At 35.9% G+C, this 16,540-nt stretch overlaps 1 protein-coding gene across 2 annotated transcripts in view; it reads right to left on the reverse strand.

Moving 5' to 3' along the window:
• Window positions 1-16,540, reverse strand: part of nAChRalpha4 (nicotinic acetylcholine receptor alpha4) — a 205,406-nt gene that overhangs the window by 47,363 nt on the left and 141,503 nt on the right. For both annotated transcript variants that reach the window (XM_085485293.1, XM_085485292.1), the window contains exon 6: window positions 592-707. In XM_085485293.1, coding sequence (XP_085341419.1) covers window positions 592-707 — 116 coding nt within the window. The remainder of the gene's footprint in view (window positions 1-591; window positions 708-16,540) is intronic.

Below are 16,540 nucleotides of genomic sequence, written 5' to 3' on the forward strand. Positions count from 1 at the left end.
CTAAATAATTTTTCGTTAGAATTAAATACCGGTGCACAAGGCACCAAATTTTACTTGGACACGGCCAAGATTTTAAATATGAAATAATCTCATATTTTGAGATTTAATTTCAATACCCCTTTAACCCCCCTACGGAAAATAAATAAATGAATGCAAGAGAAAAATATAGATCCGAAAATCGATTCCCGATTCAGCGATTTTCGGATCTATATTTTTCTCTTGCATTCATTTATTTATTTTCCGTAGGGGGGTTAAAGGGGTATTGAAATTAAATCTCAAAATATGAGATTATTTCATATTTAAAATCTTGGCCGTGTCCAAGTAAAATTTGGTGCCTTGTGCACCGGTATTTAATTCTAACGAAAAATTATTTAGTTTCGTTAGGATAACGCATTGTCATCCGCGATTTGGCTCTTGTTGCCCGTCTTATACGTTAAATTTATATTCATTTTTAAAATTTGTATATCTTTAATAATTAATTTAAATTTAAAAGAAAGAAGAACCAATTTTGCTTAGTATTTGACCGACACGTTCCGCAGATTTAGGGATTGAAATAAAGCGATAATATACGCAAAAGGGATATAGACTTACCGCACTGCAGGCACTTCTAGAATATCCCATTCTACCGACATGTAGAATTCGGACAGGTCAACCCCTACGTCCACCACGTTGCTCCCGGATTTTTCGTCCATGTGTCTTAGATCGACCTAGAGTGACAGAAAAAGCGGCTGGCATTAAGCTCGCGTGTGTGAAAAGCTCGACGTCGTTGTTAACGTTCGAACGCCATGCCCACGTAATTCATCTCTGACGTACGAGCGTGCAGTCGTGGAACATTTAAAAACGTGAAAACGTTTCAACAAACCAAAAGAAAAAATTATTTGTCGAAAATACACACATTCTCTAGATAAAAATCTATAAACAGAAAGAAATTCAGCAAATACATAAATATATATATATATATAAATGCGTCGCGACATCGGTCTACAACTGCACGCTCGCGATTAACTGCTTAATTACGAACAATAAATAATTTAGAAATGAACTTTTAGTGCATGTCTTGAGATGCACTTGGTGTTCGCAGAAGCGCAGAGGGAGCACAAGAGATCTAAAACTGTCAAGGAAATATGAAAAAACGGAGCGTCGACTGTATGGTGGTCCGCAACAACAGGACACTCTAGAGCAGCAACTAGATCAGCAAAATATATGTATGTATATATATCGCCTTCAAATACATATAAATATATATCAATATCTATGTATATGTGTGCACCACGTTGCAGAGTTAAAAAGAACACGCACAGTCAAAGAAAGAAATCAGACTAGCACACTCGATTCGGGTTCACTCTGTGAATCCGAGGGGCTAACAGCAGCTATTTGTATATATATATATATATATATATATATATATATATGCGCCTAAAACGCTAAACTTGTCGGTGTGAACGTGTCTTAAAATCGCTGATAGTCGCCTGTAAACTGCCTGGGAGCTTTGTATGTGCGGAGCTAGGTCGGAAAATGGGTCGATGAAATTCCTGTCTCGACCCAGAAGAGAAATTGGCTCTCGTAACTTTGACGATCCCTCTCCTTCGTCCCCTCCACCCCGCTTCTTTTACTTTATACAATAGTCTTTACTTTATATAATGGTCACTATTGTATTCCGTTTTTGATGATATCGCGAAATTTTGCGACGCTATCTTTTTATAATTAATGCTCAGTCTCTCCCCCGAATTTCGTTTAATTTCGCGTTTCAATTTCATTTATAAAATCAAATTGTTCTTTTTTTCATCGAGAGTAATAACGCATTTATATATTCCGCTGTGCTTTCTTAACGTTGAATATTTATATTAGAGAGTTTTCCGGAGCAGTTATACGTATCGCATATATATATTACTATGATGTCAACGTTAATGCGCGACGCGGAAGTAGTTTGCCACGCGGGGAATAATTTCGGAATGCTGTTAGTTTCCCCACACATTGTCTTCTCTGTGCGGGGCCGTTCGAGCGACGTGCAGCAAGATTAAAGCCGGCGGCGGCTTTAATGTAACGTAAGTGTCTAACCATTGGCCCTGGCGATCGCGCGCGACCCACAGTGGTATTACCGTGAAATACGTCCGACAGACGCGTCCCCTGGTGTGATTCGAGTAACGGTGCACTTTGCGGACGATACTTTGTCACTGCTGCGGGGCGAGATTAAAGCCGGCAAACAATTTCGATGCAGCGCGGTTCGGCGGTGGTTCCCGAAGAACCAACCGCCGCGCTATCCGTCCCAAATTGCCTCGAAAAATCTGACGAGCCGCTCCTGCGACAATAAATCTTGCTCTTCGTGCCGCGGTATTATAAATCACGTACCGGCGATTTTTGCAGGAAATGTTTGCGCGTGTGCGACAACATTGTTGAAAAAAAGTTTATATATATATATATATTTTAGGATGCCATTTATTCTTGAAAAATAGAATTGTTATATGTAGTTAATAATGGTGATTGAAAAACGTAATAGAAACTAGGAGGGAACCCATTTATTTTTCCTCTCTCCCGTTTTTTATCGATCTGCGAAATTGCACAGCTACAAAAGCTCGAGTAATGTAATTTACTACGACCCACTTTTCTCACTTGAATCTAATAATTGTTCCTTCCCGAGAAGAAGTTTGGATCCCGAGATTAAATTCAATCGTCGTGGAATTAGTGAGAGCAAAATTTCGCGCGATATTCGATCGAAAATCAGTCACGTGTCTCGAAAATGATTTTTATCGTCGACTCTTTGCAGAAACGTCAAAAAAAAAAAAATATATATATATATCGATAAATTTCCGAAACGAAAATTTCGGGAAACTTTACGGGTATTTCGCACCTGTTACAAAATAACATTTCAATTAGGTTCGCGGAGAAGGAGAAGCTGCGGACGGAATTAATTAAAGGCGCGGCGTGTACGAGATACCGCACCCATCTGATCTTGGCGAACTTTACTAAAGATCCTTTGAGGTGTAGACAGGCTGCTACATTAATCTCCCGCGGGAACATTTCTAGACGGAGGCGGAATTTAAAAAAAAAAAATCTACCTCGCAAGTCCAAGCACGTCGCGCGACCTTTTTTTCTCGAAAAATTGCGTTATCTTCCACGCCTCGTAATCGTTACGTGTGATTCGCCCGTTTCGCATTTATCTCGCCAATTTACTCCTGCGTTTCGCGGAGAGAATTAATAGCATTCGCGCGTGACATCACTTTATTACACAATTATTATTTATTTATTATCAAGTCCGTTTAACGTCCAGCAGACTTTTTCTCCTTCCGTTTTCGTTTAATCATCGCCGTTTCTTTTTTATGAAATATTTCTTGTGCCACATGCACAAATAAATAAATTAATTTTAGCAATATTATTTTCTCTTACGATAGATATATTATTATTAAGGCTGCAGTAAATGATTAGATCTGTAATAAGCGTCGCACTTTCACAAGAAGCGCATCGAAAATTTTGTTGTACAATCTACTATTTTTTGTATTTTGTAACCACATACCACGAATATTCGAATATTCCGAAAGAGAAAAAGTTGATCCGTGGCACTCTTCCAAATTGCGTTCGCGTTCGTTCCAAACTAACTGACGTACAAAAGAGAATGGAAGTCCGATGAGACGAAGTTTGTGAACGCGGGAGAGTTGAAAGGAAAAACAGACGGGAACGTAAGTCACGAAGAGGAAGACGCGGGTTTCTTAAGCAGCGATAAAAGTCGCCGAAAGATCCCTCAAAAGCTCGAAGCTTTGAAACGAATCGACTGGGTCAAATGATTGGAGCGACATGTAGGAGTGGGGCACAGTTGACGTTCCTTGACCCGCAGGATTTTTTCCAGGCAATATTTTTTTTATTTCTTATTATTCTCTCTTAATTTTAAATTCGATTTTTCTATTATTTTGTAATTTTTAAATATTTTTGTATTAAATAAAATGCTTAATTTTTGACCCGTCTTATACAGTTACGCGTCGAGATCATTAAAGTTTCTCTTCTCGTTCCGGGAATGTACATATATAGCTCTCTTCGCTGATGTAAGAAAGTCGAGATTTTCACCGAGACGTGGACGTTAAAGAATACCCATAGGAATAACGATGCGTCGTACTTGCTTCTTTATTGACTTTGAAGGAGAAGGAGATGACACCGTCGCGAATCCTTGTTCGGAATCGAGAGAGAGAGTTAGCTCGATAATCGCATATCGGAAATTGCTGTATTAAAGTGCGCAGCGCTATGACATTTTTACGCGTTTCTACTTATTAAGTCGTTATTGTTGTTTTTGTTATTCGAGTAAATCGATTTTAAATTCACCTATATTTATATAAAAAAAAAAGAAATAATACATTTTGCACTGCGTGAAAGATTATTACAATTATATGTCTGAATAGTCTTTTTCTAATATTGATCTCTGTTTCAAACATAGCCATTGCTTTTTTTCACTTTTACAAGGATATAAAGTTCGAGTCGGTAAACTTTGCAAATTTTCACTTATTACATCGTTATTATTGTTTTTATTATTCGAAAAACGATTTTAAATTCATCTACATTGATATACAAAAAGAGAGCTAATACATTTTGCATTCTAAAAAATGATTACAATTTACAATTATACGTATGAATAGTCTACCTTTTTCTGATATATTATCGATCTTTGTTTCAAACCTGGTCATTGCCTTTTTCTCTATTTTATAAGGCTAAAGTTCGATTCGGTAAACTTTGCAATTTTGAATTCATTAGTTCGCGAATCGATTTCTCGCAAAACTCACGAGAATACGAAGACGTTGATCGAACAGATCAGTGTTGATCTTTTGTGACGATAGGGGCTTGATGAAAGGGCAGTTTGAGAGATGGGGTTTTGGATAACCGTGGAGAAGATATGCGGGGGATGATGACGGCGAAAAGTGTGGTAGTATTCGCAATAAAGGGTGCGCAATGAAGGGTTTCGCACCCGTGGGTGGTTAAATTGCACTTTGTGGTACGGGCTACTTAACATTCTAAAATACTTGCCGTTCCGCCCGCTCGTATCGCAATGCATTTTAATTGCGCCTCACTTTCACGATCAGAGAGAACGGAGGAATTTAGCATTACGAATAACGGCCGTGTGTAAAGCAGTTCACGGATCGTTCAGAGAGACTTTTATGTTACAAAAGGGATGTAAGAATTCGTCTTTGAAAATTCTCTCTCCGCTCTTTACAGAAGCTGAATCAATAGCTTTGTAGGAAACAGTGATTGTCATCTTTCGGTATACATTCTCATGTTTCTGTCCATCTATTTTTTTTTTGGAATGTGAGTAAATATTTCAAACGTAAGACGTCGTGTTTTGAAAATATTATTTTTCTTCGATATAAAAGCTTTTATGTGACTGGGTTAATAAAGTTCTTACGTTTTCGTATACAGGATGTCTCAATCTTACCGTACCATCCATTTATGGGAGACTTAAGGTCATCATTTTTTTTTAATGATCCCAATTTTTGAAATCGTGTATCTTTGTGAAAAATTCTATTAAAGTAAACTTTACCTGAAATTAACTACAAAATGTAGTTTTGTTAATTTATTTTCACAAGGCTTAGTTCAGCTTTTATTTTCAATTGTTTATGACTCGAAAATTATTGGTGCCTGGACATCGTCTCTGAATCTCCCATTAACGTGTGTTACGGTAGGTCTGGGACACCCTGTACATTTTCGTCTTTTATTCCCCGGCATCTAAGCGACAGAAATACGAACGAGGCAATTTTGATGCGTCCGCGTCACGTCGACTAATTGCGTTTCTTTGGGTCCGCAGCTTTTTGCCGGGCCGCTCTTGATATCAACGAAGAAGTTGCGACGGACGGATGGATCGATTTCCGCGGGACAGTGATTTTTTGTCATTAACTATCGGTATGGCGTTTGCGGTACAGCGTATGATGAATTGCGGCCGACGGATGATGGATGCGGCGGTTGTTGTTCTTTTTTTTTTTTTTCATGGCTGATGCCGCTGACTCTCTTTCTTCCCTCCCTACTTCATCAAGGGATTCGGACACGACGAGGATCTTTAATTATCTCCGAAAGTTGGCCGCACGCTGAGTAATTGAGGGAGAGGACCGCGAAGGAAGCGAGCGTAAGATAAATAATCGCGAGAGAGATTCGCGAGATTTGCAAAGTGAAACTCGAGTTTTGCGAAATTCTCATTCCGCGGGAAAAGACGATTCTCTCCGGGACGAGAGAGCGTTCTTCATTTTATTTAATTTCGAGCTGCTTTTACCTTTTGTCCGCATCGTCTAGTTTAGCAAAGTGAGAATTGTCTTCGAGTGTCGAATACATAAACGGAGTAAATTTATTTAAAAAAGTAAAGGAAATTTTATATATACATTTTAAGCACACGTAGATCAATTTAATTTAGCTCAAGATAAGTCGGACTTCAAATTATGCAAATAATTGAATGACCTGTCGTACATCCGCATACATGAAATATTCAAATATATAAATATCCAAACATTTTTGGTTGGACAATATTAACAAATTCTTTCGCGTATCCAAACAAAATTGTTTTAACACTGCGATAATTATTATTTCTCAACAATTTATTTAAAAAAATAAAGGAAATTTTATATATAAATTTGAAGCACACATACATCAATTTAATTTAGCTCAAGATACGTGGGACTCAAAATTATGCAAATAATTAAATGATCCGTCGTACATCCGCATACGTAAACCAAACCTTGTTTTAACACTGCAATAATTATTATTTCTTAAAAATTTATTTTAAAAGATAAAGGAAATTTTTATATCAATTTAATTTAGCTCAAAATAAGTGGGACTCAAAATTATGCAAATAATTAAATGGCCCGTCGTACATCCGCATACGTAAACCAAACATTGTTTTAACACTGCGATAATTATTATTTCTCAAAAATTTATTTTAAAAGATAAAGGAAATTTTATATATAAATTTGAAGCACACGTACATCAATTTAATTTAGCTCAAGATAAGTGGGACTCAAAATTATGCAAATAATTAAATGATCCGTCGTACATCCGCATACATAAAATATTCAAGTATATAGATATCTAAACTTTGTTTTAACGCTGCGATAATTATTATTTCTGAAAAATATGCCGCGTGCAACGTTACACTCGTATTTTCACCGTTTCAATTCCCTTGCAAAAATTACCGGTGCATGTCGTTGGCGTAGGACACAGCATACGAAAGTTGATGGTATTCTGAAAAATCTAACAGCTGCGCAACTCTCGCGAATAGTCGCTCGGGAGTCTCTTGAGTGGACGATGCACGAGCTGTGCAAAGTGGTTTGCATGATATTAGCCGGCGCATAAATTCCACGTGTTTGCAACCGAATGAAATCGTAGTTTGCATAATACCGTCCGCCCCCATTTCTGCAAGCGCGAACCGAACCGGAGCTTTTATAACTGCGTTTTGCGCTTTCGTTTGGCGGCACAGGCGTCCCAAAATGCGAACCTTTCCGAGCTCTGATTTAATCCCGGCGTGAAGTGCGGAAAATAAATGGCCATTTCTAGAAATGTGTGAAATGGTGGAACAAATTTTATCTACGAACCCTTTGTGCAATACGTATTCAATTTTCTATTTTTTTCCATCTAAAAATGTAGTTTTTCGAAGCAAATGGAACAGCTTTGCCGAATCAGTCCGACAAAAATTTCTCGTTGTTGCAATCTCGCGATTCGTTTATCTCATCGCGATGGATGAAACAAATATCTATATTTATAGGTAAATTTATCAAATATAAAAAAAAAAAATAAACATCTTTATTAATGATATCGAGCGAAGCTTATATAATATATATGTTATATATTGATTTGCAAGTTTCGAAAATCTCGATAAAGTTCACGAAGTTTTACGTTTGAGGGAAAATTGAGCGTTCAAAGATTAAGATCGTTGAATTACCGAGAACATCTATATTAAGCTAAAATTCCATTTTCTAACTTGCATCATTTATAAGAACTCCTTTGTTACACGATCAATGCGATCGACGATTGAATCGGTGCGTCATTAATCATCGCAAATTCATCGCAAGCCACGAAAGCAATAAGCGTTCTCTCGTTTTCTCGTGCTACGTAAGTTTCATTAATAGTAAAATTTTATTACTATTAAAATATTTGAGAAGGAATTGTACGATATATATTTTTTTTATATTTATTTTTTTAAACAAGCGATGAGAAATATATAAGTCTTGATAAGCAAGATTATTTCACGCAAGAGAATCATTTTCGAAGCTCCCGGAATGATTAATTTAAAAAAAAAAAAAAAAAAAAAAGAAAACATTGATCGTAAAAATGGCGCGGAACATAATGATGGGTAAAAAAAGAGAACTGATTACAGGCAATTCATGAAAGATGCAGGCGATTCATTGCGTGTTCATCCGCTGTTTCTCTGATGTAATCGTACACGTAAAAACATTTCGCACCACTGCAAGGGAAACAGCGGATGATAATAGCGACCATTTCTTGCAGAGAAAATACAAAAGAGTAAAGTAAAAATCTGTCAATTATTAAGATTTCAGATTATCAAGATTACATTAAGATTTGGCGAAATTAGATTTGTGAAAAAAAAGAAGCGTGATTATGTACCAAAGCTTGGATGAAATAAGTTCAGCGACTCTTTATTAGATTCTAGAGCAACGTTTATAATATAACGGAGGAAGAAAATTTAATTAACCAAAGTAAGCTGTTGATGCAGCTGGATTTAAAGATTCAATTATCTGCAACTTCTCTTAAACTTCAATTTCGTTCCCGTCTCACGCGCATCGACCAAGTCCATGACTTCTCTCGTGTACAATCGGGAATGTTGCTCGTGTATCATTTCGCAAGGGGGAAGTAGCCTTACCGGAAATAGCACCCCGGAGAAGCAACGGATCGAGATAAATCGGGCTAATGAATTCCACGTTGAAATAGTATCGCCCGATCGGTGGCAATTATCGAGCGACCCACATTTTACGTTGCGGAAAATTCTCGCGGATGCTAACCGCTCGTCATCGGTCTTCGAAGGATAGAAAATAACGCTCGATCAGTAACAGGCGCCATGTTTTTCCAATAAAAGCAGCATTGCCACGCATCGATTACATATGAAGAGATATTGTATACCTACGTGCACCGTTCTTCGAACTATCGAAGTTTGATAGTGATACTATAAAAGCGATCGCGGGTATTCTCGTACTTGACTTTGTCAACTGAAAGTGATTGAACATGTCGGCTTTCTCGGAAGAAAGATTCGAATATTTTTTTTCTCGAATTTTTTTTCTTCTGTTCATTTAGAAATAATTCGGATTTCTCGAGCTTCGACACGATCGTCTGAATTTGCATCAAGTTTCGTTGGCTAAAAATGGTTGAAATAATTTCGAGTTTGACTTTTATTCACTAAAGACCGATCGAAATATTTTTGACCAAATATACAGCGCATTTATCACTTTAATATTTGTATTACCTTCGAACATAATTTTTATTTTCCAAATTTTGTCTCATACTTTACACGGCGTCCCGCAAGTATGTAAACTTTCTCTACTTACACATGCTTTCAGGCATACGATTCGTGCACAAATCTGCCTAAGCTGTCTTGCGGTTACTTGCGGATCACCTTGTAAAATACTGAACGAGACTTCGGGAGTCTAGTCGTTGCAATGCAAATTGACCGAATGGATTAGCTTTGGTCCCGGATTGGATTAACTCTCTCGCTCGCTCTCTCTCTCTCTCTCTCTCTCTCTCTCTCTCTCTCTCTCTCTGCAACTGATTGCGCAGACGCTTGATTGCAAATAACATTATTATTCGTTATCTCCGCGAGCAAGTCGGTCCGCAAAGTTACGCCGATAGTGCGCAACGTGCTTATTCTGATTGGATCCGCGTTGAATTTTCATGTTGTTCATGTGGTCCCGATAATTACTGAAGACAATTTCCCAATCAGCATTTTGCGCGGGAATGCTTTGTCAATCATGAATTGATCAAGAATAGCGAAGCGAGCATGTTTAACGAGATGCAACGTTAAAATTGAATATACAATGTACGAGTTATTTAATTTAGATATTTTATTTTTGCAATTTTTTGTACATACGCATACTGATCGACAATAAAAAAAATTTTCGACGAAAATATTTATTCGATTTATCGAATGTTAAAATTCCCACAATTCGGTTATTTAATTTGAGCTCTATAAGAATTCATCGAAAAATAAAGAAAAATACATTACGCGACAAAAAGAAAAAAAAGCAGGATTTTATTTAAATCAGTATCTAATTAAATGTAAAGAGAATCTTATATCATAATTGTAAAAAAAATATCAATCAAGAGAATTCTTATTTTGACGCAAGTAAAGCCTCATTAAATAATTTCTGACAAAATGAAACTTTTGATCTTGATCAATTTGATGAAAGACCCAAATAATTGACTTTCGTGCTTAGAAAGTTCTCGCGCGTCTTTAAAATATTACTTTGAAAGTGAATTTAGTTTCTTCGCGATATGTGCGATATTTTCCAAGGAATACTTAAACATCGAGAAGATAACGAATGGAGAGATGCATCATCGACTGCATATAGTCGGGGTGGTTTTGCCGAGGGTAATTTCGACGGATGCGCGTTTCTATAGTTCGTCCAATTGTACCGGGTGGGTCGATGACCCGAGACATAAATCAGATTAGATCGTAAGGCACCTGGTGTGGCCCCAAGATTACGGGAAGTTCGCGAGCTCGTGGACCAAACTCAAACTGTTATGTATAATATAATGTATTTGCATAATCCTTGCCAGATTATTCCATTTACCGAGGTAATATCGATTTTATTGACATTTTATTGAATTATTATTCACTCTCTTCAACGCGCAAGTGCAAATGTTTACTGTTTTTATCGTACCACTTGGATCAATTAGCTTCTGAATAATCCCGTTCCTTCGTTTCCTTTTCTTACAGGAAAGTAACGACGCAAAAGTTTCGAAGACACGAATAAAGTCTAAAGAAAAAATTGCGCGAGCTTTCCTAATTTCCTAAGAGAATCCTCGACAAAAGTCGATTTTTTAATCAACGGTCGGCAAATAATATGTTCAGAAATACGGTACTTTCGAGGAGAGAATCGAGAAGGTGACTTGATTCGGAACAGAAACGAGCTCTTCATTTCGGAAAGACTAAACTATTCCACAGATTAAGACTTTTTCTCCGACATCAGCAAACTCGCTAATGAGTTAGTTGATTTCCAGTCAGATTTCTTGAAACTTTCTCGACCAAACCAAGCCGGAATTATTCTCGCATTTCCATAATATTCAATCTGTTACGTTTTTCACAAAGAAAAATGAGATTTTATTTTTATTCACCGAGTAAGACTTTTTCTTTACCTTCTCGTGTTTCGTATCTAAGTAGATGTAATGTTTGCAAAATAAGAAAATTGCGTTCTCGACTCAAACTCAAAACTAAAGTGTATACGTAACGATTGTATATACAAAAGTCGAATAGTCTGAAAGTTTTAATGAAGGAAAAATAAAATTGAAATTTAATTAAACCGTATATATATTATATATAAAATTTTTCAGAATGATCGATACCTGACACTAAATTGACAAAACTTAATATTATTTCATCATAATTGTTTTGTTGTTACAAATGTGACTCCGAATAAATCCAGCTATTAATATGCAAATGATTTCTCTTTACCTATCTCGCTCGAAACGCAATAAAATGTTCGATCTCGTTTTATATGGATTTTATTATTGTGAAAGATGAAGCACACAAAATATGGCTATTTAGCTAAGCTGACATCAAACAGGGAATAGTATCACTTCGTCACGAAATGTACATGACCGGAATAAAATCTCCGGAAATCCTTTCGCAGACGAGTTGAACTTTGAATAAAACGGGTGACAATGGAGACATAAATGTAATGGATCAGATACAAAAAAATTATATATATATATATATATATATATATATATATAAACGGAAACAATAAATAAATTTCCCCATAAATGTCCGAATATTATATCCGTGTAACGCGTTGTGAAGAATGAGCACCGAAAACGTCAAATGTGTTTAAATCATAACGCGAGGAGTTCGCCGCTTAACCGAGTTTCGGCATGCGACCTATTTTCGCGAGAAAAAGAAAAATTGCGAGTTCAATTTAGAAGAAGTGGGGTCGGCGGACGCGGAAGTAGAAGTAGAGCTGAAAATCCAGGCAATTTTTCACACCCCGCCGGATTCCACTCGTTGACAGATCGCTGCATTTCCAGCGCGCAACGGAACGTTAGCATAAAGTGCATGATTATCGGAATGTTCCTCATCCTTATTCTACGCGTTTGAATTACGAGCGTTTTATCATTATATTTCTTCTTCGCGTCGACAACAAATAGCGCAAGAAAAATCATATCTAATCTGAGAGTATTTTAATAGAAAACAAATCTCGATAATTGTAATATACGTATGCACAAATAACATATTTAATTTTAATAATTTTTTCACACGTGTAATTTCTTTCTTTCTTAATAATCATCCTTAACAATCACCAAATAATTAAAATACTTTTATAATATGATTCTGATAGAGAAAGTTTATTGAAAAGACCAAGAGAGGATCCCCCGAGGGACAAATTGAACCAAATTCTGATAGACCTAGATAAAAGAACGATTGTGAGTAACATGTTACTTTGGTCCCTGTTCGATAAAAGAACCTGTGAAACTACACAGAAACTCTGTCCCCCTTTGATCGTGACGATTTACCCGTAAAATCGCGGCGTTCCTTTGGAGCGACAGAAAACAGAAGCCCCCTTCTCGATTCAAACGTTTTTCCCTAACGATATTGTTGAAGCTCAAATTGGTATGCTTTCCTTCAATATACAATTCGCGCCGCGTCTTAAAAATTCGCTCTATTTGACACTCTAAATTTTAATATTGACTTCTTATTCTCGTATCTCAATAAATTGGTTAAATTTGTTGTATGGAACATTATTTTTCAATCGGCGTTTCTCATACGGGTCTATTTCACTTTATTTTTCTTCGTTGCGTAAACAATATTATTTCAAGTACACAAAAAATTCTAATTTTTTTCATATCCCGTAACGGAAAATATTTATTTTTAAATAAAAACAAAGAAAAACAATATCGCAGATTGAAATAACTTCGAGATAGGATTTAAATACATATAAAAGTAAAAAAAAAAAAAATACTTTCTCCCTAATCCCTAGTCAGTCCAAAATAAAAAAAATGATAATAATTCATTGGAAAAATATAATGGCACGATTCGTCGTTGTATAAAATCTCCGATGATAATGATAATGGATCCTTTTTTGGGCTTACAAATTCAGGCGTTAAATTGCACACATCCGGCAAATAAAAAAATAAAAAAAAATAAAAAAATGGGCAGTCCGACAATCGGCGGTTCTTTACAACTCGATGAAAGGACTATTAGCATCGTAAACGCCATTACATGGCACACGATACATGACGAGGGGATGGCGTAAAGGATGCTTCCTTCACACCTGCCGTGTCCCGAGCGACACGTTTATACTGTCCCTCTTGTTGCGTTACATTCACACTTGCAGCCCTTCTAGAGACAGAAAGCTTTCCTAGCGCGCAAGCACATTAACGCTTTGCTACGCGCAACAACACATCGAGCTTGCGGTACTTGGCTTTTACTATCGCATAACGTACACTTACATACACCCAACAATGATAAACATACATAATTGTGTTTGGGAAAGTGTAAATGGATCGTGGTTGAGTAAACTGCGTGTCTACGGGGTGGTCCGAAACTCACAAACGCGGCGAGCGGATAACTCTTCTAAGGAGAGAAATGTACGAGTAATCTCTAAATATCAAATATGCAAACTTTCTCTAATAAACAGATATATATATATATAACGATCTAGCGATTTGACATCAAACTTCTTCAATCTAAAGTGGGTCTCGTCGAATTGAGTCCGTGGTCCGTTTAAAAACGCGTGGCAGACACATCTCTTTCGCGAGCGATATTCCGAATGGTTCTGTATCGTATATATTCCGTAATTCGATTCGCGTATGGAAGCCTGCTAAAAATATGTTTTTGAGGAACGTGGAGAAACGCGGTGTGGCTTTAAGGGGATGCTGATCAAATATGTTTTATCGATCAAAAAATTGAAGTTAGCTCTACCAACTACAAATCTATTTATTGGAATTATGATGTCTCCCCATTTGTTAATATATTAATATATTGAATTGTGCAAAAGGATTTATCAATCTCTATAGTCAATCAAAATGTAGGCACTTGAACTTATAAAATCTCAGAAAATTATAGAGTTCAAGTGCTTGTATTTTGATTGATTAAACAGATTGATCAATCCTTTTGCGCAATTAAAGTATTAATACTAACAAATAGAAATTCAAGAATAAACAATCCGTATAGCCAATAAATAGAATTTATAGAATCCAACTTCACTTTCTCGATCGATAAAACAGATTTGGTCAGCATCTCCTTAAGGTTTTGATCTGGCAGTTTCGGAACAGCCTGTACGTATCTGTATACATATGTAATTTCGTGTACCTTGTGAAATATATGTATATTACGTGCCAACGTGTGCATGTGCGAGCATGAACTGCGTGTATGCAACGCTTGGTTGCAATCGCGACATATTCTTTTTTTTTCGTTCTCTCGTCCCGTGTCGCCGTTTCTCCGCGAAAAAAGCATCGCAGAGCTTGCCGTGCACAACAAAATTTACCGACTTCCAGATTAAGTTCTAAGATTTAAATAAAATTCTCTCTCAAGCAATGATTTTTTTAATCTCTTTCGTCGTATAAATTTAACGGGAGCGATGTAGATTGTTTTTAAATTAAATCGTTGTGCTTGACTGGCATGTTCTTTGAAACATGTAAATGTTCCTTAACAAAAGTTTAATCAAATGTCGATCCTTTTGCTCTTTGATTTAAAAAAATTTTTTTATTATTCGAATTTACTAAGGATTGTAAAGTTTGATTTAATTTCAAATTACTTTTATATAAATGCGTAATCGTAGATTGGAAAAATATACGAAAGACGGTAGTAACATATAATTCAGTCACATTTGTCAAAGAAATAAAATGACATTATATTATCCCGTTTTATGCACTTGCGTGTTCAGTTATCTTGATGCAAAGTCAAGTCACTTCTGATTGCATCGCGGAAAATGCATTTTCAATGTGACGTGTAATGTATACCGGATGTACGTACGTGTGCATATAGGTATATCACGTGTGTGTCATGCGCGTGTGTACGTATGTGTATGTATTTTGGTGCGAAATGAAAGCGGAACGTACAAAGGCGCCGACGCCACTATGAAAAAGTCGAGCCCCCATGGAAAAGGTATAAAATTCGTGCGCGCTATATTCGGAAAAGAATAACCGGCGTCAATCGCCGCTTTCAATATATATATATATATATATATATATATATATATGTCTTAATTTTTCCTCCTCCTTTTTCCTCTGGTTTATTTTTCACATTGTCCATAACACACAGTCGGTTATATAACCGGAAAATTCCATCCAGAAGGCGTAAAAGGCCATTTTTTACGAAAACCATTTCTTGCAATCGTCTTTTTATAGACGTTTATCGATCGAAAGAATAAATGATAACGTTCGCCTCTCTTAGTTTCGGTCTCTCCGTGAAAAAAATAAAAATAAAAACGCTTGACGTATAAATGTGATCATAGTCGTATAAAAAAGCTTTCTCCTTCTTGTCTGATAATCTTCCGAAATAATCTTTAATTCACGAGCATTTCATAATAACGAAATGAAATTGATTATAGATGCGATTACAATTTAAATTTTATTAAATATATTATCGCGTCTACATGCATCGTATGATTATTGGCAAAATGATCTTGCAAAGTTATTAAATAAATTTGACTTTTATTTTGTCTAGATGTTTGCTGTTTCTTAAAATATATTTGAGCTAATATTTATTTTCATATTTATCATTAAAATATGATAAAGCACATTTTTTAATATAAATAAAAAATTCAATTTTCTGTAACTACTCTGTTTCCCTAAATTAATTTTTCCTTTTCTTTCATAACTGTAAAATAGTTCTCGCGAGGCGCAAGGCTATATTTATTCCAATTATAAAGCTTTTGAAAATGTGGATTTTACGGAAGACACGAAAAAGCTTTTTTAAAAATAGGACATCTACATAGAAACGTAGAAAAAGAACATTTCATGTGTATAATTACGAGCTTTCTCTCTGAAATAATGAAAAACCTTCATATAATGCTTTCAATTATCAAAATCGGTTTTTAATAGAAGCTAACTATAAAATAATGGTCTCCAAATTTTTCGCATAATAAAGTTTTGCAATCAACATAATGTAATTAAAAATTTCTCCTACCACTGTTTCGTTATTGCCAAACCAATCTATAAGAAATTTAGAAGACAAATTAAATCCGCATTATTTATGATTTAATTAAAACCATATACACTTGTCAATAATTATTTGAGAGGCGACACTATTATTCTATATTTGTGTAATTAGTATTTACGTAATAAATATGACATTCTGAATATTTTTTCGAGCAAATGGCTAATATAGAATCAGTTTCTACGAGGTACGAAAGTC

This window comes from Nylanderia fulva, unplaced genomic scaffold, assembly GCF_048542155.1.
Source record: "Nylanderia fulva isolate GAGA-0341 unplaced genomic scaffold, ASM4854215v1 Scaffold36, whole genome shotgun sequence".
In the NCBI taxonomy this organism is placed as follows: Eukaryota; Metazoa; Arthropoda; class Insecta; order Hymenoptera; family Formicidae; genus Nylanderia; species Nylanderia fulva.